This window comes from Leptosomus discolor, chromosome 15 (assembly GCF_034619465.1).
Source record: "Leptosomus discolor isolate bLepDis1 chromosome 15, bLepDis1.hap2, whole genome shotgun sequence".
Lineage (NCBI taxonomy): Eukaryota > Metazoa > Chordata > Aves > Leptosomiformes > Leptosomidae > Leptosomus > Leptosomus discolor.
Genome location: NC_141405.1, coordinates 5,746,978 through 5,774,218, shown reverse-complemented (window position 1 = coordinate 5,774,218; position 27,241 = coordinate 5,746,978). Strand labels below are relative to the sequence as shown.

Sequence of the window (27,241 nt, the reverse complement as noted above, 5' to 3'; positions counted from 1 at the left end):
AAATAGAGCCAGTTTAAAAGCACCTTTGTCTTCAAACAAGAGAAACTCTCTTTCTGTTGATGAGGCTTGATGTAGTATTACTATTTTAACACTGATCATGCTTAATAGACCACCGACATATATTGTAACATTTGCGTATGGAATATACATGTGTACATACATACCTTTTTTTTTACGTGTGTGTGTGTATATACATATATATATGTATATATATGCATGTCTGCGTGTGTGTGATACTGAGAGCCACAAGAGCTACAAGACATTAAGAGCCACAAGAAACCAAGTTATTACCTTGTGTAGATGACATTCCAGTGATTGGAGCTACAGAAGATGTGTGAAATAAGTTTTAAAAGTAAGAGATCAACTTGGGTAAGCACAATTACTGCAATCCCCCCTTTTAATTGCCTGGGTATTGTAACTGGGGAAACAGGAAACCAGATACCTAGATGAAAGATTAAAGTCTCATATGAGATAGACACCTACTAATCAATCTCAACTTAAAACAGAGTTCAGAGATTTTAATTTCTTATGGCAGCATATCCATATGTGCATTAGATATCCTCCTGGGCTTATATAGTAACTTTTTGGTTCATGCTTTTCTGTAGAACACTGAAATTTATTGTATGTTTTTGAAGAATGACAGATCTTACCACAACTGCATTGACAAGCAATGGCTGACAAAGTTATAATGCCATGGTGGAGACTCTGAGGCAAGACCAAGGAGCTGAGACACATGGCCTGCTAGAAGAACGTTTGTCAGCAGTGACTGCTAGCCTTCAGTTATAGGCACTGTCCCTCATTCTGTCAGACTCGGAGACATCTTCAGCAATTGCAGAAATTTCTCACTTGGTTCTATGCTCTATAGTAATAATTTCAGCAATTATACTTAGGTTTATTAATTGTGTTAGTTATAGTCATTTAGCAAACCACGTAATTGCCATGCACTGCCGTACAAGCTACTATGCTTGGACCCTTAGTGGTCATCACAAGGCAAGACCAGAGAGGAGAAGGCAAATGGCTTTGGTCTTGATCAGAAAGCTTGAGCAACAGGTAGCTTTGCAAAATCCTTACTGGAGCCATGAGTAATAACCCATGATTTGCAAACTACCGATGGAAAGGGGGAATGCTGCCCCATAGCCAGCCCTTGCTAGACAACATTCCAAGACACCACACCGTTCCCCCAATATACCCACACCTACACTTTTTTGGTGAAAATCAAGGGTATGGAAACTCTTACTCAGCTGTGATCAACAGTTCTGGTCCTATGTTCAGCCTGCCTCCTACCGCAAAGGTTGTAGGAAAAAAAAAAGGTTTCTATTTCCATACCAGCACTGCAGCTTCCTCCATATGTACAAGGTCATGTACCTAAGCAGAAATCAACAAAGCTTGCCCTCTTATGAACACAAGTAGAATGCACTGCCTCTGCCACTGTGTCCTAAACCCTCATTGCCTTAAGTAACTCAACATGATTTACATAATCTACATCTCAATCTGTACACATGGTCCAACAGCCCAACTAATAGAGCACTGCTTCCTCCTATCTCTGGCTGTCCACCCTCGTTTGAGATGCTCTTGTGTACTTGTGCCCGGTCACATAAGGATGCCGTCAGGAAGGCCAAGGCGCGACTGGAGCTGAACTTGGCTAGAGATGTGAAGAATAACAAGAAGGGCTTTTACAGGTATGTCAATCAGAAAAGGAGGGTCAAAGAGAACGTACCCCCGCTGATGAGCAAGTCTGGCAAGATGGTAATAACAGACAACGAGAAGGCTGAGGTTCTCAACAACTTTTTTGCCTCTGTCTTTACTGGCAACCTTTCTCCTCGCACCTCCACAGCTGAAGGACCACAAGATGGGGACCAGGGTGACAGACTCCTTCCCACTATGAGTGAAGACAAGGTTCGTGACCACCTAAGGAACCTGAACTTACCTAAGTCTATGGGATCTGATGAGACGCATCCCAGAGTCCTGAGAGAATTGGCTGATGTAGTTGCCAAGCCACTCACCATGATATTTGAAAAGTCATGGCAGTCAGGTGAAGTCCCAGGCGACTGGAAGAAGGGAAATGTTACGCCCATTTTTAAAAAGGGTAGAAAGCAGGACCCTGGGAACTCCCAACTTGTCAGCTTCACCTCTGTGCCTGGGAAGATCACGGAGCAGATCCTCCTAGAAGCTCTGCTAGGGCACATGGTGGACAGCGAAGTGATTCGGGACAGCCAGCACGGCCTCACCAAGGGCAAATCCTGCCTGACCAACCTAGTGGCCTTCTATGATGGAGTGACTACATCAGTGGACAAGGGAAGAGCTATGGATATTATCTATCTGGACTTCCACAAGGCCTTTGACACGGTCCCCCACAACATCCTTTTCTTTAAGTTGGAGGAATATGGATTTGATGGGTGGACTGTTCGGTGGATAAGGAATCGGCTGGATGGTCGCATCCAGAGGGCAGTGGTCAATGGCTCGATGTCCAGATGGAGACGGGTGACGAGTCGTGTCCCCTAGGGGTCCTCAATACAAAAAGGACATGGAACTGTAGGAGCGGGTCCAGAGGAGGGCCACGAAAATGATCAGGGGGCTGAAGCACCTCCCCTACGAAGACAGGCTGAGAGAGTTAGGGCTGTTCAGCCTGGAGAAGAGAAGACTCTAGGGAGACCTCATAGCGGCCTTCCAGTACCTGAGGGGGGGCCTACAGGAAAGCTGGGGAGGGACTGTTTACAAGAGCACGTAGTGATAGGACGAGGGGCAATGGTTTTAAACTAGAAATGGGTAGATTTAGATTGGATATTAGGAAGAAGTTCCTTACCATAAGGGTGGTAAAGCACTGGAACAGTTTGCCCAGAGAGGTGGTGGAGGCCCCATCCCTGGAGACCTTCAAGATCAGGCTTGATGGGGCTCTGGGCAACCTGATCTAGCTAAAGGTGTCTCTGCTCACTGCAGGGGTGTTGGACTAGATGACCTTTGGGGGTCCCTTCCAGCCCAATGCATTCTATGATTCTATGATTCTGCTACTAGTTCTGCCCAGCCCATCAGGACACCCCGAACTCCAAGGCTGCACAGTGCACTCCCTAATACATACAGCAAGGAGGACACTACTCTCATTTTCTCCATTCTAGTAACTATACCACAGCACAGCTTTTCCTCTCAGTACAGGAGATCGTGGGGAACAATGATCATCTCAGCACTGCTGCAGGCCAAATGACAAGGCACACATGCACGACAGGGAGAAAAACAGCCAAAGTCCCTCAATGTTCACTACAAAGATCCCTTCCAGTTTTGAGTTTGCAGTGCTCTACAAGCACTTCCCATGGAAAAGTGACACATACACCCATTTTCCACAGAACTCCATGATACCACATCCTGACACATAAAACATTTTGCTGGTATTCGATCCCTCTCTATGCCGCAGGACTCAGACCTTGATTGTGCAGGAGGGAGTACAGGACACATGCCACCCATCTGAAGAGGGGTGAGACAGTCCCCTCAGCTTCCTAATGCATATATTCTCTGACTCACCCCTCCCTGTGCACTTACACTGCAGGCTCTTAACAATCCACCTTCCACAGAAAAACACAGGTACCCATGTACCCATGTAGCCTAGTCCTCCTGCTCAGATCCTACTTCTCACCTCTGAGGAGCATACTGCAGCTCCTGCTCGACAGGCAGCTGTAGCTTAGGCCTCGGCACGCAACACAGAAATCACTGCCCACACGATTGCGTCTGCACCACCACGCAGGCAGAATGCTCTGGAAAACCCTGCATCTCAGTAGCATTACTGGTAGGAAGCAAGTGCCTCCAAAATGCAGGTTTATACAGTTTGTTCACTTTCAGGACACAGAAAAATTCCCCCTTGTGGGACAGCACATAAACAACTGGAAGGTTACTCACGAGGCTCTTTGCCTAGAAACCTATTGTGACCTTTCTTTCCCTCCCTCTGCCACCCTACACCTCTGCTACACAAACCTGGCTCAATTCTCCCAGCCCTTTTACCTCATAGCCCACTGACATTTGCAGCCCAATCCTGCTCATGCCAGAAGCTGGCTTCATAATCCATCTCCCCACTTCCAAGTGCAGTCCTCTGCTTGCCATAAGTGAAGGCAACTTCAAATTGTCCAGTATAAGACGACCACTAGCCTGCCAAGGTCATGCTTTCAAGGGGCGTTGCTGCAGAAAAAGAAGAAAACATGCAAACATGATTTTCTCACCACTCCTCTTCCACTGTAGCAGAGGTAGGTTGTTCCTCCATCCCACAGCAGCCCGCAGAGGGGATCGCAACACTCCTCCCCAGCAGGAATGACACGTTTTTCCCCTGAAATTTGCGGAGTCCTGACTCAGACTTAGTCCCTGACGCTCCACGGCCAAACGAGCACTGCTCGGAGCCCAGGGCACCCGCAGTACCTCTCCACTGCAGTGACCCACGGCGGGACGACGACGACGACACATGCACCCGGAAGGCTGCGGAACTCATTCGCCGCCCGGCACACTCGGCGCGGCGCAGACGGCTGGGACGGCCCGGGCGGGCCCGGGCGGGCCCGGTCGGTGGGGCCCCGCGATGCGATGCGATGCGATGGGGCAGCATCTGGTGCCGCCGCGAGCGGCTCCTCCCCACGGGGGCCGTGCGGCCGCAGCGACACCTGACCCCAGCCGAGGAAGGCACGGGGGACAGATGAGGCGGGACCGCACCCGCCCGCCACGGCTAGTCACGCGAGGTATCCCGCCCGCCCTCGCAGCCAGCGCGGCCCGCCCCCGTTGCTAGGGAAGTGAGGTCACGCAATATGGCGGCTTGGAGGCGAAGGGGGTGAGTGGATGGTATTGCGGGGAATCCGTGTCCATCCTTCCCGGGAGCTGCGGCGGCGGTGCTGCCTGTCTCGCTAGCATCGAGCGGCGGGACCAAGGCCGCGATGGCATCAGGAACCGCGGGGCTGTGACGCAGTAGAGCGCGAGCCGGCAGGGCGGGCAGGGCAACAGAACGGGGTCGCGGACGAACCGAGCTGCCGCCATGGAGCTGAGGGTCGGGAACAGGTACCGGCTGGGCCGGAAGATCGGGAGCGGCTCCTTCGGGGACATCTACCTGGGTAAGGAGGGTGGCTCGCTGGGGCCGTACCTGGCGTTTCTGCGGGTCTGTAGAGATCGTCGGGGACCGGGCCGGGGTGGGCGCTGCTCGCTGCGGGCCGTTCCCAGCCCCTGATGAGGTTCGGCTGGGGGCAACCACCAGGACCTCATTTCACCCCCGCTGTAGCTCAGGCTGCACTGCTGTCCGAGAAATGAGCTTTGATATGAGGTATCTTGCTAGGGACATGGCAATAGCCGTTTAATATTTCGTTGACATCATGTGCTAACTTGGACAGTGCGGAAATCGTGAATTCGGGCTTATTTAGCTGCCTCTTCCCATTGTTGTCTTGTGACCTTGGGCACCGTTAATCTTCTCATCTGTGTAATGGGGATAAGAGTATAAATCCCCTCATTTGGAAAAAAAAAAAGCAACCCCAAACCTCCACGTTCAGAAAAATGTTTTGGGAAAGAAGCGTGCATCAGGGTTAAATATCACTGCAGTGGACTAGGAAAAATTACTGTCCCAGGGATGTTTGTTTCTACTGCAAGGCCTGAAAAAAAATTACACAACTGCAGATGACTAAGTTGTGGTTAAAACCCCCTCAAATCCGTCAAAGACTCATCATAGTTTAGCTGTCCTGTTTTTTGAATGTTGCCCTAATGCCTTATTGCATGTATCTTATTTTGCTGCCATGATTTCTATGTAATTTTAAAAATTGCAGGATTGGCATTGTCTTTGCTCCTCCGTTTGTGTAGCTCTGTATCATAATGGCTCACTGCTTATGATTATGACAAGCAGTAGTGGGTACAAGTTTTGAAAGCAGGTATTTTTAAAATACTCAGTATATTCTGCAAACTCTCAAACCATAAGAAATGGGTCAAATCCAGAGAAATAGAAGTTTTACATCCTGCCACATAGAAATGAGTACTCTGCTTTGAAAATTGTAGTAACTTAGAAAAGCAGGTCAAAAAGGGAGGGGAGGTGGAACTTGCAGGGGCTAAGGTACATTAACCGCGTACATCGGGAGGGTAAAAACATCACTAGCTAATGTATGTGGTATGTTTGGCAGTGTACGCAGTATGAGAGGTGTTTTTTCTTCCTAGACAGCAGTGCTTCATGTGGCAGCGCACAGCTGGCATTCCGAAATAATTTGTTAGCTAAAGCTGCTTGTTTACAGATAATGAAGTATGTAATATAGATCATATGCCTGATGAAAAATCCACGTTTCTAGCTGAAGGCATGTGATTGCCTAGAGGCAGAGAACACGATTCCTTCTCTCTGCAATGCTCGCATAAAAGACTGAAGATTATTATGAGAAAGGTGGTGGTAACACTTCTGCAAAAATCCTTATTCACTACCGTTGGGATTTTGGGTGGAGATTAAGACAGCAGTTAAAATCTGAAAAAATCTTAGATGATTTGAGAAACTCCTACTTTAGCATTTGACTTCTGCTCAGGTAAATAAGTTTATATTGTAGTATAAATTTAAAGTGCAAGTAAAATAAACAGGGCTTTTTTATTCATCACTTTTAATCTTTATGCATACAGCTCACACCTGTAAAGTTGCACAGGAAATAATAGTTCTTTAGTACTACTGACATACTGCATTTTGCACAAGACTTCCTCATCCTCGGTTTTTGACCTCTTCATTTCTAAGTAGCCAGCATGGATTTACTTACAGGATTTGCTGCAAATGTGTCATGCCTGAGCCAGTAACTCGCAGAGAATTATATGGATGGAAGATCCAGCTAATGGCATGGCTTTCTTTTTCCAGGGGAAATTAGTGTCTGTCAAGAACTGAAGCCTTTTGTAGGGACCCATTTGATTTCCCTACCATTATCTGGTAAAACAGAGGAGTTCAAAATATATGCTTTTTGTGATAATGAAATGTGTTGTATTTTTTTTTAAAAATAAGTTTCTACTTAGCTGTTCAGACTGTACAGTAGGACATAAGTGCCTTAAAATAACTTTTTTAATTCTTTTAGGAGTCACAAATTTTTTTTAAGTACATGCCTTCTGATAGCCCTTAGTGATACGTTACCTCAGTGTAGCTTTCTGGCTTGGTTTTATGCTTTGAAAAGGAATATTTGATTATTTTTGCCTGTTTCCAGTCCCTTGTTTGTTGTTTTTTTTTTTTAATGCAGCTACAAGGGTGTCGAAGACATTCCAGAGTAGAGGGGAGGGTCTGTCTGTCTTTCTCTGTCTTTCATTATTATCATAGTTCTTTCATATAATTTCCTATTCTCCTTCAAAATAATGTCTTCTGGAATTTGAAATGTTGCCAGATTTGCTTGCTTGGAATGGCAGGGTCTGTGGGACAGGATTTTGAGTTGTAAGGCGCTATTGTAGATAAAGGAGTGTGGACAACTTAAAATAAAATTTAGGAATTTAGCATACCTGTATCTTTTGAAGTTACCCTCCAGAGGAAGATATGAAAGAAATAGATTCACAGATATTGTAAATAGTATAAAAGATGGACAAAGGGCTGGGGGTGGGGGTGTCAGAATAAGCATTTATTTTGTTGCTCAGTTCATGAGGTCAAATGTATGAGAGTCACAAAAGCATTGCAGTTGCAGTGTTTTCATGATTTTTGTGTTATGTATACATTTTTCTTACAAATGAGGTTTGGGTTATAAACTAATTAAAACAATTTCTAAGACTTTCCTTATGGTAGAGGACTTTGCAATTCCAAGTGAATTGGAATTTTGCAGTTTAAAAGAAAGTACTTTCACAACTCTGTACTTTCTTATTCACGTACAGATTGTGACTTCTCGTTATACTGCTTGTTACTACTTTTTAGTTACTGATTCTTCTCATAATAGTGCTTCTTGCTACTTCTCGAATATTGTGTTTTCCTTAAAGGAAATTAAGCTTTTGGTTGCTACGGAAATTTTGTCCCAGGGTTTAAGTGGGGCCAAAAGTCCTTGTTTGGGGACAAGCACTGCCTTGCTTGGAGGAATGATTTATATTTTTGTCCCCTCTCATCAGTTTCGTTGGATCAAATGTTTTAATTCTGTTATTTTAATACGAAATCTCTTGTCTTGATGGAGAGGGTTTATACAGTAGCAGAGTTCAGGGTAAGGATCTTGGCTATCTTAGGTGATAAAGACTTCTTGGGAAGAGCAGGTATCCTAAGAAATTACTTACTAGGTCAAGACCATGGTCTATCAAGTAACTGTTTAATACTGTGTTGAGCAGAACTTGATACTGATAATACAGGTCTTGATCCTCCCATGCAGTTTTTGCCCTAATCAAACACAGAAGTCGGCAGGTATCTATAGAGAGATGTGTCTTTCAGTGTACTCGGGCAGCAGTATGTGTCTGTTTTGGATTGGAAAAAGGGGTTTTTTTAAAAAAACAAACAAACAAACAAACAAAACCAAAAACCGAAGCCCCAAAACAACCACATCTGTTGCTGATCCCACATGAGATAATATTGTCTTTGGTCCACACTTTCCCTGATACTGGCTACTGTGGGACTGGGGAGAACAGGTAGTGGTTCAAAATCAAGATTTTTACTTGTTTGAGGAGGTCAGTTTTAGATCAGAAGATAATGCCTTCCTCCTTGTATTGTTGGTCTGTCCTTTCACACCTCTGGATCAATGTGCACCATAACTCATTTAAAGGCCACCAAAATAATGTATTCATAAAATGTGAAAACCTTAGATTACAGATTGAAGAGTTTCCAGTTGCTGTTACTGTGCTGTGACCAAAGTAACAATCGGGGATCCTGCCACATATTAGGCCACTTACAAAGGAGGCATATGAGACAGATATATGTACAGTCTTATTTTCCTTTGCGTCTTCCCGTTGTTCACCTTGAGTTGTGCTTATTGTGCCTAGAGTGAGCTTCAGATGGTTTGTTTTCTTAAGGTGCATTGTGAAATGCCTAGTATCAACCCTGATGTTCACTCAGAATAACTTGCTGTAGCAGCAACAACACCTTAATACTCACGTGTGAGTGCACACAAAAAGACATTTTATTAACCTAAAAAAAAAAATAGCCCTGCATGAACTCATAGATAATTCCACACACCGTCAGTTCCTTGCAAAGTGAAGAGTCGTGCCCATTTTGAGGTGTGGGATGTTAGCCTTTCATTATTAGCCTTGGTTAGCTTGACTTTAGAGATAAAAGGCTGTAAAGCACTAAAGTAGCTCCTTAATCTCAGGAAGAAGATTTTGCAGTTATGTTAGGTGAACATGTTAGCTCAGTACTCTTTAATGATCAAAGAAAAGTATATGGAAAAAAATAGGTAAGCAGAATAAAATTGTAGTTGTGCATCTCTGACTTAATTGCTTTGTGTGGTGCTCAAAAAGGTCTTATGGCACTGGAAAAGGAACAGATAGGTGAAATGTGGAATAATTAGTGGTAATCAAAAATTAATTCTATACAAAGAATGACAAAAGTTAAGGAGAAGTGAGGTAGGGTAGAATTCTGTGAAATCCTGAACATTGTGGAGAAAGTGTGTACAAAGTGATTTTTTGCTGTTTCTTTCCAAACAAAAACTAGCAGAGCTCAAGTTAAGGGTGGGGGTGAGAACAGACAGCAGGTGATGTGCTTCACGTGATCCTAAACCATGAGGTAATGCAAAAAAGAGAAAGCCACATTCTGAAAGCAGAGAGACTCAGCAATATGTCTAAAAAGTGTCACACGTCTCCTCTTGCCAATTCCTGTTTCCCTATAGTTCTGAAGTTGCTTGGCTGTGAGAGTATGTATTTTCTTGACTCGGTGTTTCTTTTTAAGAATGTCAGGTTTTCCCTACTTATGTTTAAATTTTGAAAGGGAACAGGTAAGCCAATTTTTCGGTCATTTGATTCCTGAAACAAGAATTTAATGAGATTTCAAACAATTTTTTTTGAGAGGACAAATTTGTGATTCTAGATAGTCTGCCTCCCAACTGGATAAAATCATAAGGTGTCAGGAGCAGGTTGAGATTTGAGGAAGCTGTAGTCTCTGTTTCCAAAGCATAAGAGGAGGTGATAGGAATTCTGAGCATTTCTTAGGTTGGCAGAGATCCATGCCACACCTGTAAACATTCATTCTGAGCACTTTCACTACAAACTGGAAGTGGAGAGACACCCCTCAGAAGGTGCGTTGTTTGTTTGAATTTTGTTTTTAATGGATAGCAGCAGTTTTGCCTTCCTGTGCTACAGTGTCTAATAGTTATCTCTTAAACTGCTAGTCTGTTGGAGAGAATCTGTGAGACTTCAATTTTTAGAAAATTGTGGCTGAAAGTACTTAATAATCCCTCATTGAGAAGTAGTTTATAGATATTTATTTTGTTTCAGTCTTCATGAAGGAAATGCATTTTAAAAAATATTTTGACCAATGCTTTAAATTCTTACGGTTTTAGGAACTGATATTGCTGCCGGAGAGGAGGTTGCAATTAAGTTGGAATGTGTGAAAACCAAACATCCTCAGCTCCACATAGAGAGTAAAATCTACAAAATGATGCAGGGTGGAGGTAAGCAAATTAGTTTCCTTCTTCGGAGATTTAACTGGTTTTATGTCTTTGGTGTATTTGCCACCTGAAAGTGTTTACTGGTTAAGATGTCTTTTGACATGTAAGAAGGTGGGTAGTGTGGTAGGGTAGATGAAGGGTACCTCAGCTCTTCTGCAAGCGGTACAGAGTAGCCGTTCCAAATCCGTGGCTATCAAACTTCATGATAACCCTAAGATCCTCCGACGTTGCTTGTGGTGCCAGAATATTAAAATGTGGAACAAAGTTTGACCCTGCCTGGCAGCGCACTGATGGACTCAACCTGGACAGGCTGGAGAGCAGGGCAGAGAGGAACCTAATGAGGTTCAATAAGGGCAAGTGTAGGGTCCTGCACTTGGGGAGGAATAACCCCGTGCACCAGTACAGGCTGGGGGTCAACCTGCTGGAGAGCAGCTCTGTGGAGAAGGACCTGGGAGTTGTGATAGACAACAAGTTGACCATGAGCCAGCAATGTGCCCTTGTGGCCGAGAAGGCCAATGGTATCCTGGGGGGCATTAAGAAGAGTGTGGCCAGCAGGTCAAGGGAGATTGTTCTCTCCCTCTACTCTGCCCTGGTGAAGCTGCATCTAGAGTACTGTGTCCAGTTCTGGGCCCCACAGTTCAAGAGGGACCAGGAACTACTGGAGAGAGCCCAGCAGAGGGCTATTAAGGTGATTAGGGGACTGGAGCATCTCTCCTACAAAGAGAGGCTGAGAGACCGGGAGCTCTTTAGCCTGGAGAAGAGAAGACTGAGAGGGGACCTTATCAACACTTGTAAACATCTCAAGGGTGGGTGTCAAGAGGACAGGGCCAGGCTCTTTGCGGTGGTGCCCAGTGTCAGGACAAGGGGCAACAGGCACAAACTGGAGCACGTGAAGTTCTGCCTCAACATGAAGAAAAACTTCCTTACTTTGAGGGTGATGGAGCACTGGAACAGGCTGCCCAGGGAGGTGGTGGAGTCTCCTTCCCTGGAGATACTCAAAACCCGCCTGGACACAATCCTGTGCAACCTGGTGTAGGTGAACCTGCTTTAGCAGGGGGGTTGGACTAGATGATCTCCAGAGGTCCCTTCCAACCCCTACCATTCTGTGATTCCGTGACTTTAGTTTCTCATGGGTCAGTGAAAGATAGTAATCACTGTTCTGATGTGTTTAACCTGACTTGCTTATTATAGTAGCACAATTCTAAACTTAGTAAATTCAGGTTGATCATTGTTGTATATGTTAGTATTTTTTCTTCCGCATTAAAAGTATTTCCTTGCTGTGGGAATTCTAAGACAAAATGGCATTACTAGTACAGAACAGGAGCGAAGTAACTTCTTAGCTACTGTGTGGTACTCCGCTAGAATAACTCAACTTGTGTATTTTGTAATTCTGCGAATGTGAGATTCCCATGCAGTTCTAGGACATAAACTCAGTATGGTTAAGTTTTGATTTTGTTTCATAGTCCCTTGAATTCTTCCTAAATGAGGCTATACTTTGCATAAAGACTACATTCCACTGTATCTCAAATGCCTAATACAGTAAACATGTATCTAGAAATGGATGATAGTGTGTATTTGCATTTAGTTGCTACTTAATTCCTGCCTCATTCAGTTGCCACCTCTGTGTAACATGAACAGCCTTCATAGGGTAAAATGCTTCCTTTATGGGCTTACTAAGGCCATGGTGGGTTCTTTCTGAGGATGGACGCTGCAGAGGCAGGTGGCAGAAGGTTAAGTTTTCATCCAAATAAGGGTTTCTTGGTGAAGGGAATTCAGAGAAAAAAAAATAATGCGTATCAAGTAAAAGTAAGAGTTTAAAATGGGTGATTTATACCATTTCACTTCCAAAATGCATAAAATTAGCTCAAAGTAAAGGTATTTAAAATTCTGAATAAGGCTACCTACATACAGGTTTAATTGAAAGTATTTGAGCAATTCTACAGTTTTGTGTGAAATAACTTTCCTGAGTTTCTCAATAAAGTGGGGCTAATTTTAGCTCTCTCAAGCTGAACATGTAGTGCATCTCATAAACAATGCTACTTTGATGGAGATTCACCAAGCAGCAAATGCAGTGGAACTGGAGGAAAGACAAGAGTATGAAGCAAGGGTGAAAATTCATTGCAAATTGAAATGGAAGAGAGAGGTATTTTACGGTGATGTAGGCTTTGAAACTAAGAAATTAATTTCTAAGGCCTTTTTCAGTAATAGTATTTAGTGGTTTGACAGTGTGCTTATTTTCAGACTTCCAATTTGCTCCTTATTGCCATCTTGGAGACTACGTAAGTGTTCATTCTTGCGAAATGCCTAAGGTTCAAATCCAGCAAAAACACTAAATACTTTCAAGTTACAAGCTAATGTAATGTAAGGGATGTTTCTGGGGAAGAGGAAAAAGGCTGGGTTTAGACATTTTTTGCTATAATTTTTATGTTGGTTCTGCTGTGAAATTATCAAACTTTTCATTTCAGAATAGCTGAAGGTAGCATAAAATGTTAGGCTTCATGTAAATATGAACATTCACAGTAATGACCCTCAGAATTAATTTTAAGATGAAGCCTTGAAGATTTGTGTGTATGAACTGCATAAATGGTTATCCCGAATAAACTGTTTCCTTTTTTCTAGTGGGTATTCCCACAATTAAGTGGTGTGGAGCTGAAGGGGACTACAATGTAATGGTGATGGAGCTGTTGGGACCGAGTCTTGAAGATCTCTTCAATTTTTGTTCAAGGAAATTTAGTCTCAAGACAGTCCTATTACTGGCTGACCAAATGGTAGGAAACTGCTTTGTTGATCTTGGTAGAGCAGTATGTTGGGATATTAAAATTTATTGAGGGATCACAACAAACAATGTTTTATTTCTGTAATTTAGAGGTGAATAGGCTGTAGCATTAGAGAAAAGACTCCAAATTAGTTTTGTTTCTGTAAATATAAAGTGTCCCCTAAAAAGTCATTATAAAGTTTAAATTTGGCTTTTTAAAAACTGGACCTTTGCTCTTTGCCAAGCAGGTGTTGCACTACTGAAAGACAAATTCCCCCAAGAAAGTTTTTGGAAGCAAATGTAAAATAGATGCAGGGAAAGAGCTGGAGAGAAGGTTTATCTGTTGTCTTCTAAATTATGTTCTCTTCAATGCCCTCACATTTTACAATAAAAAATTTCTGTACCTCTTTTATCGTTAAGACAGTGTTGCTAGTGGTTTTTATAAGAAAAAAGGTGTGTGTCCATACTCTTTGATGATGGTTTGCTGGTGGGTTGTTTTTTTTTTCCTCTGTATTTAGATTAGTCGAATTGAATATATTCACTCCAAGAACTTCATCCACCGAGACGTGAAGCCAGATAACTTCTTAATGGGCCTGGGGAAGAAAGGCAACCTTGTCTACATAATAGACTTTGGATTAGCAAAGAAGTATCGAGATGCTCGAACTCACCAACATATTCCATATCGTGAAAATAAAAACTTAACAGGAACTGCCCGTTATGCATCCATCAACACTCATCTTGGAATTGGTGAGCTGAGGAAAGCAATAAATAGAAACTTTTAAAGTGTTGATGGACATAATTTTAGTGCGAGTAGATATTGCTTTATGGAGGCATAGAAGACAGTCCCTGGTTCTGGCACTAACAGTGCAGCATGCTTGGCCTCGTATGTCTTTATTGGGTGGGATTTGGTCAGTTTGTAATTCTCAGGAATTGGCATATTTTTTAGTAATGGCAAGGGTGATGAGTCTTTTTTTCTTGTACTGGATGAGTTTATCATGGGCATAGTAACTCTCAGCTGTCTCTTGTTTTTCTAAGGGTTTTTATGACAGTCTTGTTGCACAGTCTTTTGTTTTTCCAGTAGAAAATGAAACCTAATGAGTCCACTTTTTTATGCTGTTGTAGAGCAATCTCGCAGAGATGACTTGGAGTCCTTGGGCTATGTACTGATGTATTTTAACCTGGGCTCCCTCCCCTGGCAGGGACTGAAAGCAGCAACAAAGAGGCAGAAATACGAACGTATCAGTGAAAAGAAAATGTCGACACCCATTGAGGTTTTGTGTAAAGGATATCCTTGTAAGTTACTCTTTCATGGCGCTAGGCGTACATATTCACGTTTTACTGTTATTTCCTTTTTTCTTTACACTGAATTCTACCAGTCTTTTTGACTCCTCTCTCTTATTTTCACACCCCATGTCTCCACCCACCCCCAATGACTGGGCACGTCTGTGATAAAGATACTGTGCTTTCAAGACTGGGATCTTAGTGTTCACAGACGATTTCTAATTACTCCATGTCTTTTAGTAAACAGTCATTGTGGTGCCCTCAAGTCGAAGGGTAGCTCAGTACATCTGATTTGCGCTGTATTGTGTCTCCGTACGTCTATGCTGGCTGGATAACTCTTTAACAGACAAATAGCTTTTTGAGAAACTACCCATTTCTTCCTATGTACTGGTGCTGTTTCTTGGATGAATTTGATTGTCTAGCCAGATGTGCCTATTACCTGTTGCAGTTGTTTCACTTGAGAATTGTCATTGCAGGTTCATCTAGTTTGGCCTGTGATGGTCAGCATCTGTGAGAGACGTAAGAAACTCTCCTATATATCCTAGCATCATGCCGCAAAGCTGTTCTGTTTCTCAGTTTGGTATTTACACCACAGTAATAACTAGGCATTTTTGAGCCCTGCAAAATGATAATTAAATCTGTTTTAAAACTTGTTAACATTAGTTGCCATCAGAGAATGTTGTTGGTCTTTCATGAAGGGTTCTGTCTATTCTTTCCACGCTCTTGGCTTCAGCAGCTAGGTACAATAACAAGAACGATAGTTTTTGTTAGGGTGGTATGAAAACTTACTGTCTTCGATCTGTCTCAAATGTCATTTCATATGTTCCTTTACATTCATTAACTATATTTTTTCTCTGGGGTTAACAGGCAGGGAAGACTAAACAACTTTTCTTGTGCTGTTTGTTAGAATTTATTTCTTAACGTAAATTATTAATATATTATTTCAGCTGGAAAGACTTGCACTCAAAAGCTGGTATTTTCATACTGCTGTTATCTCTGGTGCATTGAATTTACAAGAACATTAATTTTTTTCTGCATAACTAATATTTCCTGTGCCATATAAAAACAGGCGTTCAGACTATTGCGAATCTAAAATGGTAGCGTGACTTACATGGGAAACTTATATGGGTTCCCTAGCTTTTGTGTGTTTTGTGAGACAGCAGACACGAATCTTTATGCGACTTAAAAGCAGAGAGATGGTATTCTGTGTCCTGCAAGAAATTGTGTTTAAATATATTCAAAGCAAAGAAAGGCAAAAAAATCTCTTTTCTTTGCTCAACTGTAGTTTTAAACCTGTCCTCTCTCTCTCTCTCTCCCAAGTGTTGGTTAAAGAACTCTAATATTGGATCCTCTCTGCTGTTGACCAATGAGATCTTTGCCTACTCTGTGGCAGACAAATAATTTCCTTTTCATGACTGACTTGACAGATGGGTTATAGTGTTGCCTTCAGTAGATTTCTAGTATTAGGTCATTATTCTTTCTTACGTTTAGGAGATTTCCTGTTAGTTGGGTTTGGGGTGGTTGGGTTTTTTTTGTGATTCAGAATTGTGAAAAGCAAATGTGAAGCTGAAGGAAAAAAACACACTTTCTTCTATTGCAGCTGAATTTGCCACATACTTGAATTTCTGCCGTTCTTTGCGTTTTGATGACAAACCAGACTATTCCTATCTAAGGCAATTATTCAGAAACCTCTTCCATCGACAAGGGTTCTCCTATGACTATGTGTTTGACTGGAACATGCTGAAATTTGTAAGTAGCTGACATAGCTTTCTAAAACTTTTTTTTTTTACTATCATGTCAGTTTTGAGTATCTTATCTGAAAGCATAAAATTGTCTTGCTTTTTTCCTCCTGGAAGCTCTATTGTCTAGAGAAAAAAAAAAAGTCGGGAAACCAGGAAAGGCAGGAGATACAGGAGCTATGAAATGGGGGTTGAATGACAAGTAAATTGAAGTTACAGGGTTTTAAATGTGTAAGGCTTCTGAGATACTTCTTTCTGGGCAGGCATCAGGCTAGGTTGCAGAATTACTGTTTTCTCCCACCTTGATCTTCAGCACAGGTCATTTGCAACTGTTGAGGAGATGTCCAGCTACCATAACAGTATGTGTGTACATTAGCATTTTGAAGACTGTCCCAGCAGTTTGATGAACAAAATTTATGGCAGTTCTCAAGAAATTTTACCAAAACAATTAATGCCTTAGCAAACTGCAGTTCACAGGTTGTCACGTTCTTTATTTTTCAGTATTTTTATCTGAATTTATAGTTGTAAGCTCAATAATCCCCCAAGTTGTTCACTAGTCTTGACCCGCAGGGCGCAAGCAGAGCAGCTGAAGATGCTGAACGTGAAAGGCGAGAACGAGAGGAAAGATTGAGACATACACGAAATCCAGCTGTGCGTGGTTTACCCTCCACTGCTTCTGGCAGGCTGAGAGGAGCGCAAGATGTAGCTCCTCCTACTCCTCTTACCCCAACTTCACATGCTGGTAAGTAAGCAAGTACCTAGATAGATGCACCTTGTAGACTACTCTAATTTGCAGTTTGTTCCTGGTCAAATTAGAATTAGGATACCTGAGTATTTGTCTCTGGTCAGGGTTTGGGATTTTTGTTCGGGTTTTTTTTTATCTCTCCCTTGCTTTTCAGTAGATTGAAGGTAGTTGTATACGCTCATTACCTGCCAGTTGCTACTTAGATTTCTATGAATGTAAAATAAAGGCCTTGTTTTCTCATGTATGACTTTGTGGAAGTTTCACAGAAAGTGAGTGTAATTTTTCCAGTCACTATGTTACAATGCCATTTCTCATTATGAGAATCTAATGCGTTTTTTCTCACAGCCAACACCTCTCCTCGTCCAGTCTCTGGTATGGAGCGAGAAAGGAAAGTGAGTATGAGATTGCATCGTGGTGCCCCAGTCAATATCTCGTCGTCTGACTTAACAGGCCGACAAGATACCTCTCGCATGTCAACTTCGCAGGTAAAGGTTTCTCTGTAATGGAAAAATGAGGGTCATTTGATAACATTAGTTTGCCAAAAGAACATACCAGCGAATTGATGTGACTTCATACTGATTTTGCAGATGACATTGACTCTTACAAATACTTGAACGTTTGTGATGTGACTGTAGCCTACTGTAAAGAAAAAAATACTGTTTTTTTTACCTTGGCAGCTATAAGGATAAAATACTCAGTTATACAGAGTCGTTGATATATGAGATGATGCAAAATCCTAGAGATGCAGCATTTTTACCTACAGTTAGTGTTTAGCTCCTTTGCTTATTGAATTTCTTGTATCTGTTATCAGTGAGGAAGCAGAGTAAGTTAGAGGCAGTGGTGAGTCATGTTTCCAAATAACAGAGCAGAGAATATTCATGCAGAATAGACAAGAAATAGTTTGTGAAGAACAGACAAGTGCAAAAGTGAAGAAATGTAGTGCAGTACTGTAATTCAAAGCAGGTCAGAAACCACATATGTGAATGATAGGTCGCAGAAGGCTTATTTGAAAGGATGGCAGGAGGGTTGAATGATAGAGTGATTCATAGCCGTAGCCAGCACTGAAATCATCCTCGTTGTTCATGGTGACTTAGCGAAGAAATTTTAGGCATGCTTCTCTTTAAGACTGACAATGTTTAAATATATTTTTAGCTCTCTATGCTATAGCTGAAACATTCCTTTTTCAGGGTATTTGCACAGAGGCTTTTCCTAAGTAGCGTGTGTCTGGCTTTGTACAGCTTACCTTCAGTCTTACCTACAGAATGGAGAATCACCTGTACTGTAGGCATACTGCAACATTACTGGGATAGCAGTCTGTTATGAGCACTGGTGCAGTCGCCTAGAGGTTTTTCCGTCATGCCTCCATGCTGTGATGGAGTTCAAACTGCATAATTTTAGCTGTGGACTCATTTTATTCCTCATTATTATTGACGGAGCATATTGATAGAAGTTAGCTCAATTCCTTTTGGCGTCATCATTTAATTGGCAGAATTAATTAGTTTGGATAGTTCATGTTCTTATATGCAAAGTTATACTGCTAGAGAGAACACTTTTTTAGATGGAGGCCAGGTGGCTATCTCTAATGAAGACTGAGGGTGAACTGGATTGGAGAAACAATTCTGCTGTAACAAAAGTGAAGTAGGATTTTTTGGGGGTTGGTTTTCAGCTGAATGAATTGTTTCACCATGTAGCTGCACAAATGTTTGTGCTTGCACAAGGCACAAACAGTTCAGGAGCAGAAGGATGAGAGTAGGAGTCAGGTAAGGTTTTCTGTGTTGGCTTTGGTGGCAGTTTTTGCCATCTGAAATTGTTCACTGAACTACAATTCTTGCCACCAGAAATTCTCCTGTTGAAATATTTTACGGCTGAAGTTTGTAAACAGTATGAGAACAATGAGGGTAGAACTGCCCATAGTTATGGATCTTGTAAATATGTGTTAATACCTGATAGAAGGATGTAAAGAAGGTGCAGCCAGACTATTCTCAGCGATATCCAGTGAATGGACAATGCACAGTGGGCACAAATAGAAATACTGAAATTCCGTTTAAACGTAAGCAAAAGCTTTTTTATTATGAGGGTGGGCAAGGACTGGAACAAGTTGCCCTAAGAGGTTGTGGTGTCTCCCACTCTCAAATTACTCAGAACCCAGCTGAACATTGTCCTGAGTGGCCTGTTCTAGGTGACTGCGCTTTGGGTAGTGGGATTGGACTAAATGATCTCCAGGTGACCCTTCTGACCTCAGCTGTTCTGTGAATCTGTGACGCCAAGTTACCCCTGAATGTTTACCCAAATGTAAAGATGCCCAGGGTTTGTCTCTGGCATTCTGAGCAAATCTCAGATGCTTTGTCTCTCTTGTCAGTCAGATAAATAGTTAACAGAAGTAAGTGGTAAGTGCAGTGATGTTACTTGACTGTGTTAGGCGAGAGTGTGTGTGTGTTTTTTGGTTTTTTGTTTTGGTTTGGTTTGGTGTGGTTTTTTTGCTATATGACTGACATGTAGCTCAGTGTGCACGTGACACTTCTCTAAATATTGTAAGGTATGAGTAATCCAGATGGGCTTGCAGTGGTTCTACCTAACTTGTAAAATGGGAATGCTTTTGAGATTGTATAGGACTGTGGGGTTTTTTGAGTAGTCTTTGAATATCAGGTACATAATTTGTGGCGTGGGCCAACAGTACAGTCTGGCTTAATGGCACGTTTCCATACCCACTGTTTTTAACACTCTGCTCCAAGTATGGGATCACTCACTTGACTTCTTTACAGTCCCAATAGTGGCCTAGTTGGGATCTTCTCTGAGTTTGTTAGAATTAATCATTCATCATCTGTTGTCTTCACTTAGTTCTTATCAAGGCAGCGAACCACTGCTGGTCAGCGCTTATGGTGACTGAATGACAGTGTGTGACTGTAGTATAATTTAAAGATCCTCCTGTGGCCCTCTCAGATTGGGAAGGCAAGAGAGATTTACTTACTTTACCTTATAACGCTTCCCCTTGAGCTCGTTAGAGACAGTTTGCTTTTCATTTTCCCAGTTCTGGCTTACTGCATAGAAGGCAAGATGGCTCAAGTTGCAAGTTTTCATAGCTTATGCTCTTACTATTTTCATAACGTTAAACTAGTTATTCCATAATCAAAATTTATCCTTAGATGTTAGCGAGGTTACTGATTAAAGCCATGGGTTTCCCATTATTTTTATACCTTGTTCTTAGTCAGGAAAGCCTAAAGTATCCAACTCGTATGGCAAGATTATTAAGGAGAATTTTGATTGACTGGGTGTAAGAATATAGAAAATCATCTATACCAGTTCTTATCAGGAGAACAGTAAAGAACAGCAACTCTTTGTCCATGCCCGTTCCAAGTGTGTTAGTTTCCTTTGTAAGGATTAAGTAAATATGCTACCACTGTTCCTTTTTGAGGAAGTGCTTAGACCATACTCCTGGTAGAAAGCAGCTTTCAAAGTTTGCCAAGCAGATCCACAGGTGTCTTATGTTAAGAACTACATTTGTTAACAGTTGTTATTTAGGACTTGATAAATGAGTGTTGTTTGGGTTTTTTTATTTGGATGCCTTGGTTTGGTAAGGCAACGCTGCAGCTGTAATCTACAGCTCATCATCTAGAGGAAGGGCTACTGCTTGTTAAACTCTGGGCAGTGGAAATGTGCAGAGGTTACTCAAAGAAATAATGAAAGCTACTTACCTCTAAGGAGAGTTCTTAAAGGATGACTCCACGTTTTTACCTTTCTTTTTTACAAAATGAGTTCTGATCAGTTCAGACCAAAACTGAAAACAAAGGCTGGGAATGTAGATAATAGAACCAAAATTTTCTTATGGAAAATAGGTCTTCTCAGAGAAATTTAACACTTACGGGAAAAACGTTAATTGCTAAAGATAGCAAAATAGGTGTCATGTATATTCCCCACCTCCAAGGTATTGTCCACATAGCACCTAAATCATTCTCATTAGAAACACTAGCACTCTGTAACACTAAGTAATGAGTGTTTATTTGAGTAACAACTAGCATGTCTATAAAACGGTTTGTGAAACTTAAGTGTTTCTAGTGAAATTACATAAGTTCTGTGGCACATGTTACTCATTACTTTTCTCAATTATAAGGAAGTGAATGCAACAGCTAAAAACCTGCAAGTTGAAATGTTTGACAGCGATAAATATTAGTGAGAGTTGAGCAGTCAGGAAAAGCCTATTCAAATAAAATATGTATTACTGTGATACTCCAAAGTACTGATTAGGATGAAGAGTGGAGCCCATTGTCTTACACGGGGGAACTGCATCTGTGGCAAACAATGATGGAGGAGGCTTTAGGTGTAATGTTGGAGAGGTTAATGTGATGTCATAATGAAAAGGTGTGTGTGTGTGGTACAGTAAAGAAAAGAAATTGAGAAGCTATTTCATAGCATTAGTGAGATGGATGCTGGAATACTGTGCTTAGTTCAGTTCTCAGTATCTTAAATTGTTGGAAAATTGTAAGTAACACAGAAGAGCCATTAAAATTTGGTTTGGGAAAACAGATTGTACAATGCAAGAGTTTCAAATCAGTGTCTTTCAGTTTGTCTGAAAGGTAAGGGATCATCTTCAGTTAGTTGGTGTAGTGTTTTAGAGACAATGATTTTAACAGGAACTGACATTTATGCAGAAAGCATATGTGAAGAGCTTACTGCTTAAAATTAAAACCGCTCTCAGTTAAAGAAAAGCAAAACTGAGGTCTAAGTGAAGGCAGTTAGCCACTGAAGCAGCTTCTGAAAGAAGCAGATCATCTGTCCCCTTTGCCTTTGCATCAAAACTGGATTCATTTCTAGGTGGTGTATTCGAGTCTAAAGGAAGCCTAAATTACAGGTCTCTGTGCAGTGAAGAGTTGTGATCTGTGCTGGACAGAAAGTCATATCAGCTGTTAAAAGATCCTTCTGCTCTTAAGTTCTATGAGTGAACTGTTCACTAAGTCTCCTTTACGTAGTCAGTCTTTAAATGTTAAGAAACGTAGTAAAGGAGATCACGAGTATTTTAGCTACTTTGAATCAGTTCTATTGGTCCACATTGCACAGACTGCATCCCGAAAACAATGATCGTCTCAAGAGTCTAGTTATGGGTGAGTAGCCTTCATTTCCTTTCACAGAAAGTTCTATCCAGCTGCTCATGGTATACAAGTAAGTTGTTTAATTTTTTTTCCTGAATGTAGCATGTTCAGCACCCAACAGTCAAAGCTGTGCGTAATTCCTACTGGTAATAGAGGTATTCTCTCTGTAGTTGGAAGAAAAGATTGGAGTGCTGCACAAAGAAATATTTGATTAAGTCTCTTTCACAGGAGAGGTTTTTGGAGGACTGTAGCTAACACTGGCATTGAACAACATAAGTGTTGTGCCACTTCCCTGGGGAAAAAGCAACGTACTTCCAATGCCTCTGCATTTTCCATCTCCTCATGAGCAAATCTTTCTCCGTGTATCCATCTTAACAGGCATCATACTCTGCATTGTTCTTCTGACCCTGTCAGCTTTCTTTGAGGAATAATGAGTTGTTCCTTTTATGTATCTCTCCCTATGATAAAAATGTCTTACGGAAGTCAGAAATTGGAGCTCCTCAAAAGATACATTTGCTACTGCAAGTTTAGGTTGGATATTTGTTAGACATCTTTATATATTGGGGCAGTGGAACTGTTACAAATTGCTGTCTTTTCCCCTACCTCAGAATAGCATTCCTTTCGAACACCATGGCAAGTAGCTGCTCGTCTCCTTTCGTTGGAAGGCAGCACTGGGTGAGTGCTTCTCATTAGACACCAAAACTTTTTATGGGGTGGGGAAAAAAAAAATCTTTGGAAACATCCAACCTTGCTTCTTCTCCTCACATTCTCTCATGGTTGTACCTGTGCCTTCTGATCAGATGCTTGATGGAGCATTGTGATTTTTTTTCTCTAACTCAAAAGTAAATGTCCTTCCAAAAGTTGAATTACTGCTGCTGTTCCACTTGGACTCTTAAGCAGAGCTGACAAAAATAGTGACTTAAAAAGTCCCTAGAATTGTTCAAGCATCAACAACAAAATAAAATAACCAAGTCTAAATTTTAGCTGTTTGAGAATTACTTGTCTTTCCAGGGATGTTCATGCAGCAGTGTCATCCATTCAAAACTAGATCTGCTTCAGAATTGTAAAACCAAAATACTTGTATGAAGACTCAATTGACTATATTACTCAAATGAGGCTCTGTCTTGTCGTGAATGGAATGTTCTACTACAGCCGTATCCATTTTTCACTGTTTTATATTCTTCTCCATTCCTTATGAGCTGTCATTTTAAAAATATTCAGATCTATATTTTTAAAATGTTCCCATACTAATGAGAATAGTTTGAACATGAGCATCTCGGAGGTAGACAGACTTGGATCTGGGTATTTAGAACTCCTTTCCGCTGTTCAGTGCAGTAGAAGTTTCTGCCTTTCTGTGTGCAGCTTTTGGCTTTTTAGTCTGTTCTGCTTCTGGCAATAACAGGTTTCATCAGGGAAATAACAAGTTTCAGTTGGAATCTGAACCTTGATGGATGAAGGATGCTTTCTTAAGTATTTCAGGAGCTTCTTTGCTTTGCTTCTTATTAAAAAAAGGCTTTGAGATTTTTCTGTTCCTTAATAAATTCTGTTGTATAACTCCATCTGCTGCCTCACTTTCTCTATAAAGCCTAAGCTTGCACTAATCCTGTATCTCTAGTTGGTGAAGAATCCTGCTGTTCTTCTTCCTGCTTTGTGTGCTTGGCTGACTGTGCACAAGCTGCTTCGTAAACAGTTTGTAACATTAAAAAGATTCGTCTGTAAATGGCAGCTTAACACTTCAAAGTCCAATTATCAGACCTTAATAAAAAATAAATTTAAAAAACTAAGAAGGCAAACCTAAAGCTTTGCGTTGGAAAGCTTGCGTGTGGGAGACGTGCAGATTCTCGTCTGCTCAGGGTTGTGTCTGCGTTGGTTGGCCTTCACTGTATGCCTTACTATTTGTGGCTGTTTACCGGTGAAATTAATACTGAATACTGATTCAGCTACTTAGACATTTCTCGCTTCTTAAATTGCAGTGATGGTTTTCATTTTCACAGTGAAAGTGTTACTGAAATAATGTAACACTGTTACTGAAATAGGTCAAGCTATGGAAATTAATGAAGCACCTTTTAACACAATGTCCCATGAAAAATGAAAAGCCATTGAAAATAATTAATTTTTTTGTTACCCTCTTATTGGGATCATTGAGTCTGCTTCTACACATTGGTAGTGTTTTCATCTGGTTTGTTCTTTCTTCTGTGCATGTTTATGCTCTGTTTACTTTTCTTCAAAACATTCCCTCTGGCTGGCAAGGTGAATTTTCCATGTTAACTTCTAATAAAGGAGGAAAATACAGGGACCTTCGTGTAGGTACAGGTGGGTGTGAAACACTGTATAGCTCATTGGATTTTAAATTCACATACTTACTTTTGGCAATGAATTATTTAAAAGTACATTGAGAGCCACTTGGGTGTTAACTGGGAGGATATTTGCTGATGTTGTCTTGTTTTTTGGCTTTGGTAGATTCCTGCTCGGGTAACTACCAGTGTTCTCCAGTCCGCTGTGCACCGATGAAAATTACTTTTGCCATGGAGGGCAGATAATGCATGGCTGATCTCCTATGTTACCAATGGCTTTACTAGCAAAAATACCCTAAACTAGAGTGGAAACATTACAATTGGAGTTCTCCATGTGACTTAAAAGGCACTTGGAGGAACATGGACAGACTCCAGCAGCTGCCATTGCAGGACGCTTTTGCCAGAAACCCAATGACCTTAAGAGAACCCTGTGGTAACAGGGCTGGAAAAGAAAGATGGTTTACAGAGTTGACCGCCTGTTACTGGATGGCCATTTCAGTTTTCCCTCCACAGGCGGCAGACTTTACCCCCTTTTTATTATTCTACTGTAACTATAGATCTTTTACTTGGTTTAAGAAAGTTTTTTGTATCATTTTGCTAGAATTATTGGCTTAATTCTCTGTAAAGAACTCTTGCTTTTGTCTGATTTAAAAATGTAGAATATAAACAAACCTAAACTAAAGACAATGACTTGAAATTTCTTGTTTAAAAAAATTAGTCTGGCAGGGAACATGTAAATCAATCGAAACCATCTGACTTTATTTGAACTGTTTACTTATTTGTGTGGTCCCATTTTGACTGAGACAATTTTCTCATGAAACTTTTAAAATGTTAAAATTTTACTTTGCTATTTGCTGTCTTCATTCACACTTAACATTTAACTTTATTACGTGTAACACAAAGGAATTTTTAATACTTGTTCTTTTTCATAAAAGAGGAGAACTAAATATCTTGCAGGAGAGTCTTAAGTATAGTAGAGATGATAATAATGGATTTTTTTTTTTTAAAGAATATGAAGGACAAAGTGAAAGACTGGCATTTGAGGGATTTAGAATTTGAAAGCTTGTCCTATATCTCTACGCAGTTTGAGTTAATAGATAGTTTCAAACATTGTTTTTATTGGTAAAATTTTGTTTCCTGCACTCTGAGGCTGGTTAGCTTGGAGGGTACGAGTGGAAAATACACGTTGCTACTGAATCTTCAGTGAGTTTGCACGTTTCATTCAGCACCTACATGTTTAAAAATAAATAAATAATTTGATTCAGGCCTTCTGTTTCGTGCCAAGACTCAAGAAGGCTTAAAAAAAAAAAAAAGGCAAAACCAAACCCCAGCCTATTCTTACTGTGAAATCCTGAGAATTTTTACGGTTCAGGTGCATACCATATTTAATTCTTAAGTGTATTCAACCTGAGTATGCCCAGAATCATGAGCTAGGAATGAATGACTCAACATGCTTAGGTTGTCCAAAAAAACTGCTGCAGGTGTTGTTAGCACCTGTTGATTATGGAATATGGGAGATTCTTCATATTGTTTGTAAATGGTCTCAAAATAAAAGTAGGTATTCTGTCCTCACAGTACTTGGAACAGCATCAGAAGTACTGTTTGTTCTAATATGATGGAAATAGTGGGAAGTTCCATGTTGGGAATGAAAGTATATACAGAGATTTTGTTTGAACAGTTAGGTATTTTGAGAAATTCTTCCCTGCTTGAAAGCAGAATTCTTTATAAAGGCCTACTGGTCTTCAAAGTTTTATGAAGAGTAATTTTTATTGTTTTGGTGTTTACAAATTCTTTTTGCCTCTCCAAAAGTCCATGTATTAACTATTAGTCACTCTTCTTTAGATGCTTTCAGAACATTAGCTACTTGCTTGTGTGTACTCTGGGTCTGACTGGGGAGAGTATAGTGGAAAAGATTAAGAGTTTGATCCATGGATAAGTTTGTGTAAGAGAATTACTTCCTCAGTTACTATAAATTTCAGTATTTTAGGCATGTGCACTACCATTCAAACAGTTTTACACTTCGCTCTGCTTTTCTTGTAAATATCTGTGGTTAATAATGTACTGTTAGAGGGACTTAAAAAGGCAGCCTCTTTATTCTCTCTGTATCTGGAACCTTAGATTGCTGTACTACACTTAAAAGTTGACTGCAGACTTCTAGAACTGTACTCACTTGTGGGCAATTTTTGTCCTTCATAATAGATAACTTTCATCATGCGGAAAATAGTTAGACTGTCTATATAAACCTGTGTATTGGAAACCAGTATCTCAGAGCACTTCATTTGTACTACCACTGTATTTGTGTACTTTAACAATTGTGTAAATACATTCATAATAACTTTATTCTTCTTTGGTGTAACTTACTTACAATGAATCCTTACTCTACTTGGTGTAACTTTTTTCTTTCTCTTTTTTTTTTTTTTTTTCCCTAAAGGCGTTTCTGTACCTACAAAGAGCATTGTCAATTGCAAACATTTGAAGACATTGTCGTGGTATTAAAAACTTTCACTGAAGGATTTTGGTAGTTGTGGTCAGAAAGCAGCAGTTAGGGTATACAGGAATAAAGAGAAGGCTTTCATTGCTTTGTTCACAGAAAACATGTCTCTTTAAAGGTAAATGTTTTTTGTTTGGATATTGCTTCTTTTCTAGAAGGCTTTTACAAACACTTTCTTTTATCAAGTATTACATTGTATTGATAGGAAGTATGGGAAAAGAATTGCTGTTGAGACTTGATCAGTTATGGCAGCTAGGATAAAAGCAAGAAAAATATTGAGCTCTACACACAGTGCCCTGTATAGTAAAAGTCCTGGCTTTTGCTATGTAATTCTCAAAAAT

At 40.9% G+C, this 27,241-nt stretch overlaps 1 protein-coding gene across 3 annotated transcripts; it reads left to right on the top strand.

The window, feature by feature from the left end:
• Positions 1 to 4,980: 4,980 nt before the first annotated feature.
• Positions 4,981 to 26,919, top strand: CSNK1D (casein kinase 1 delta). 3 transcript variants are annotated; one of them, XM_086473799.1, is made up of 10 exons: positions 4,981 to 5,072; positions 10,404 to 10,514; positions 13,131 to 13,279; positions 13,785 to 14,013; positions 14,389 to 14,559; positions 16,148 to 16,296; positions 16,857 to 17,028; positions 17,377 to 17,516; positions 22,724 to 22,790; positions 26,841 to 26,919. In XM_086473799.1, the coding sequence occupies exons 1-9, from the start codon at positions 4,997 to 4,999 to the stop codon at positions 22,754 to 22,756; spliced, it is 1,230 nt and encodes a 409-aa protein (XP_086329925.1). In that variant the 5' UTR covers positions 4,981 to 4,996; the 3' UTR covers positions 22,757 to 22,790; positions 26,841 to 26,919. The 3 variants fall into 3 exon arrangements, with proteins under 3 accessions (XP_086329925.1, XP_009944865.2, XP_009944867.2); XM_009946563.2 differs by lacking the exon at positions 26,841 to 26,919 and adding an exon at positions 24,576 to 24,613; XM_009946565.2 differs by lacking the exons at positions 22,724 to 22,790; positions 26,841 to 26,919 and adding an exon at positions 24,576 to 25,360.
• Positions 26,920 to 27,241: the final 322 nt, after the last annotated feature.

What these genes read in the sequence shown, in the direction of transcription:
- CSNK1D (XM_009946565.2), top strand. Translation starts at nt 4,997, where the DNA reads ATGGAGCTGAGGGTCGGGAACAGGTACCGGCTGGGCCGGAAGATCGGG. An exon ending in CAACACTCATCTTGGAATTG is followed by an intron (nt 14,014 to 14,388) that starts GTGAGCTGAGGA and finishes ATGCTGTTGTAG; the next exon opens with AGCAATCTCGCAGAGATGAC. An exon ending in CTCGCATGTCAACTTCGCAG is followed by an intron (nt 17,517 to 24,575) that starts GTAAAGGTTTCT and finishes TGGCTTTGGTAG; the next exon opens with ATTCCTGCTCGGGTAACTAC.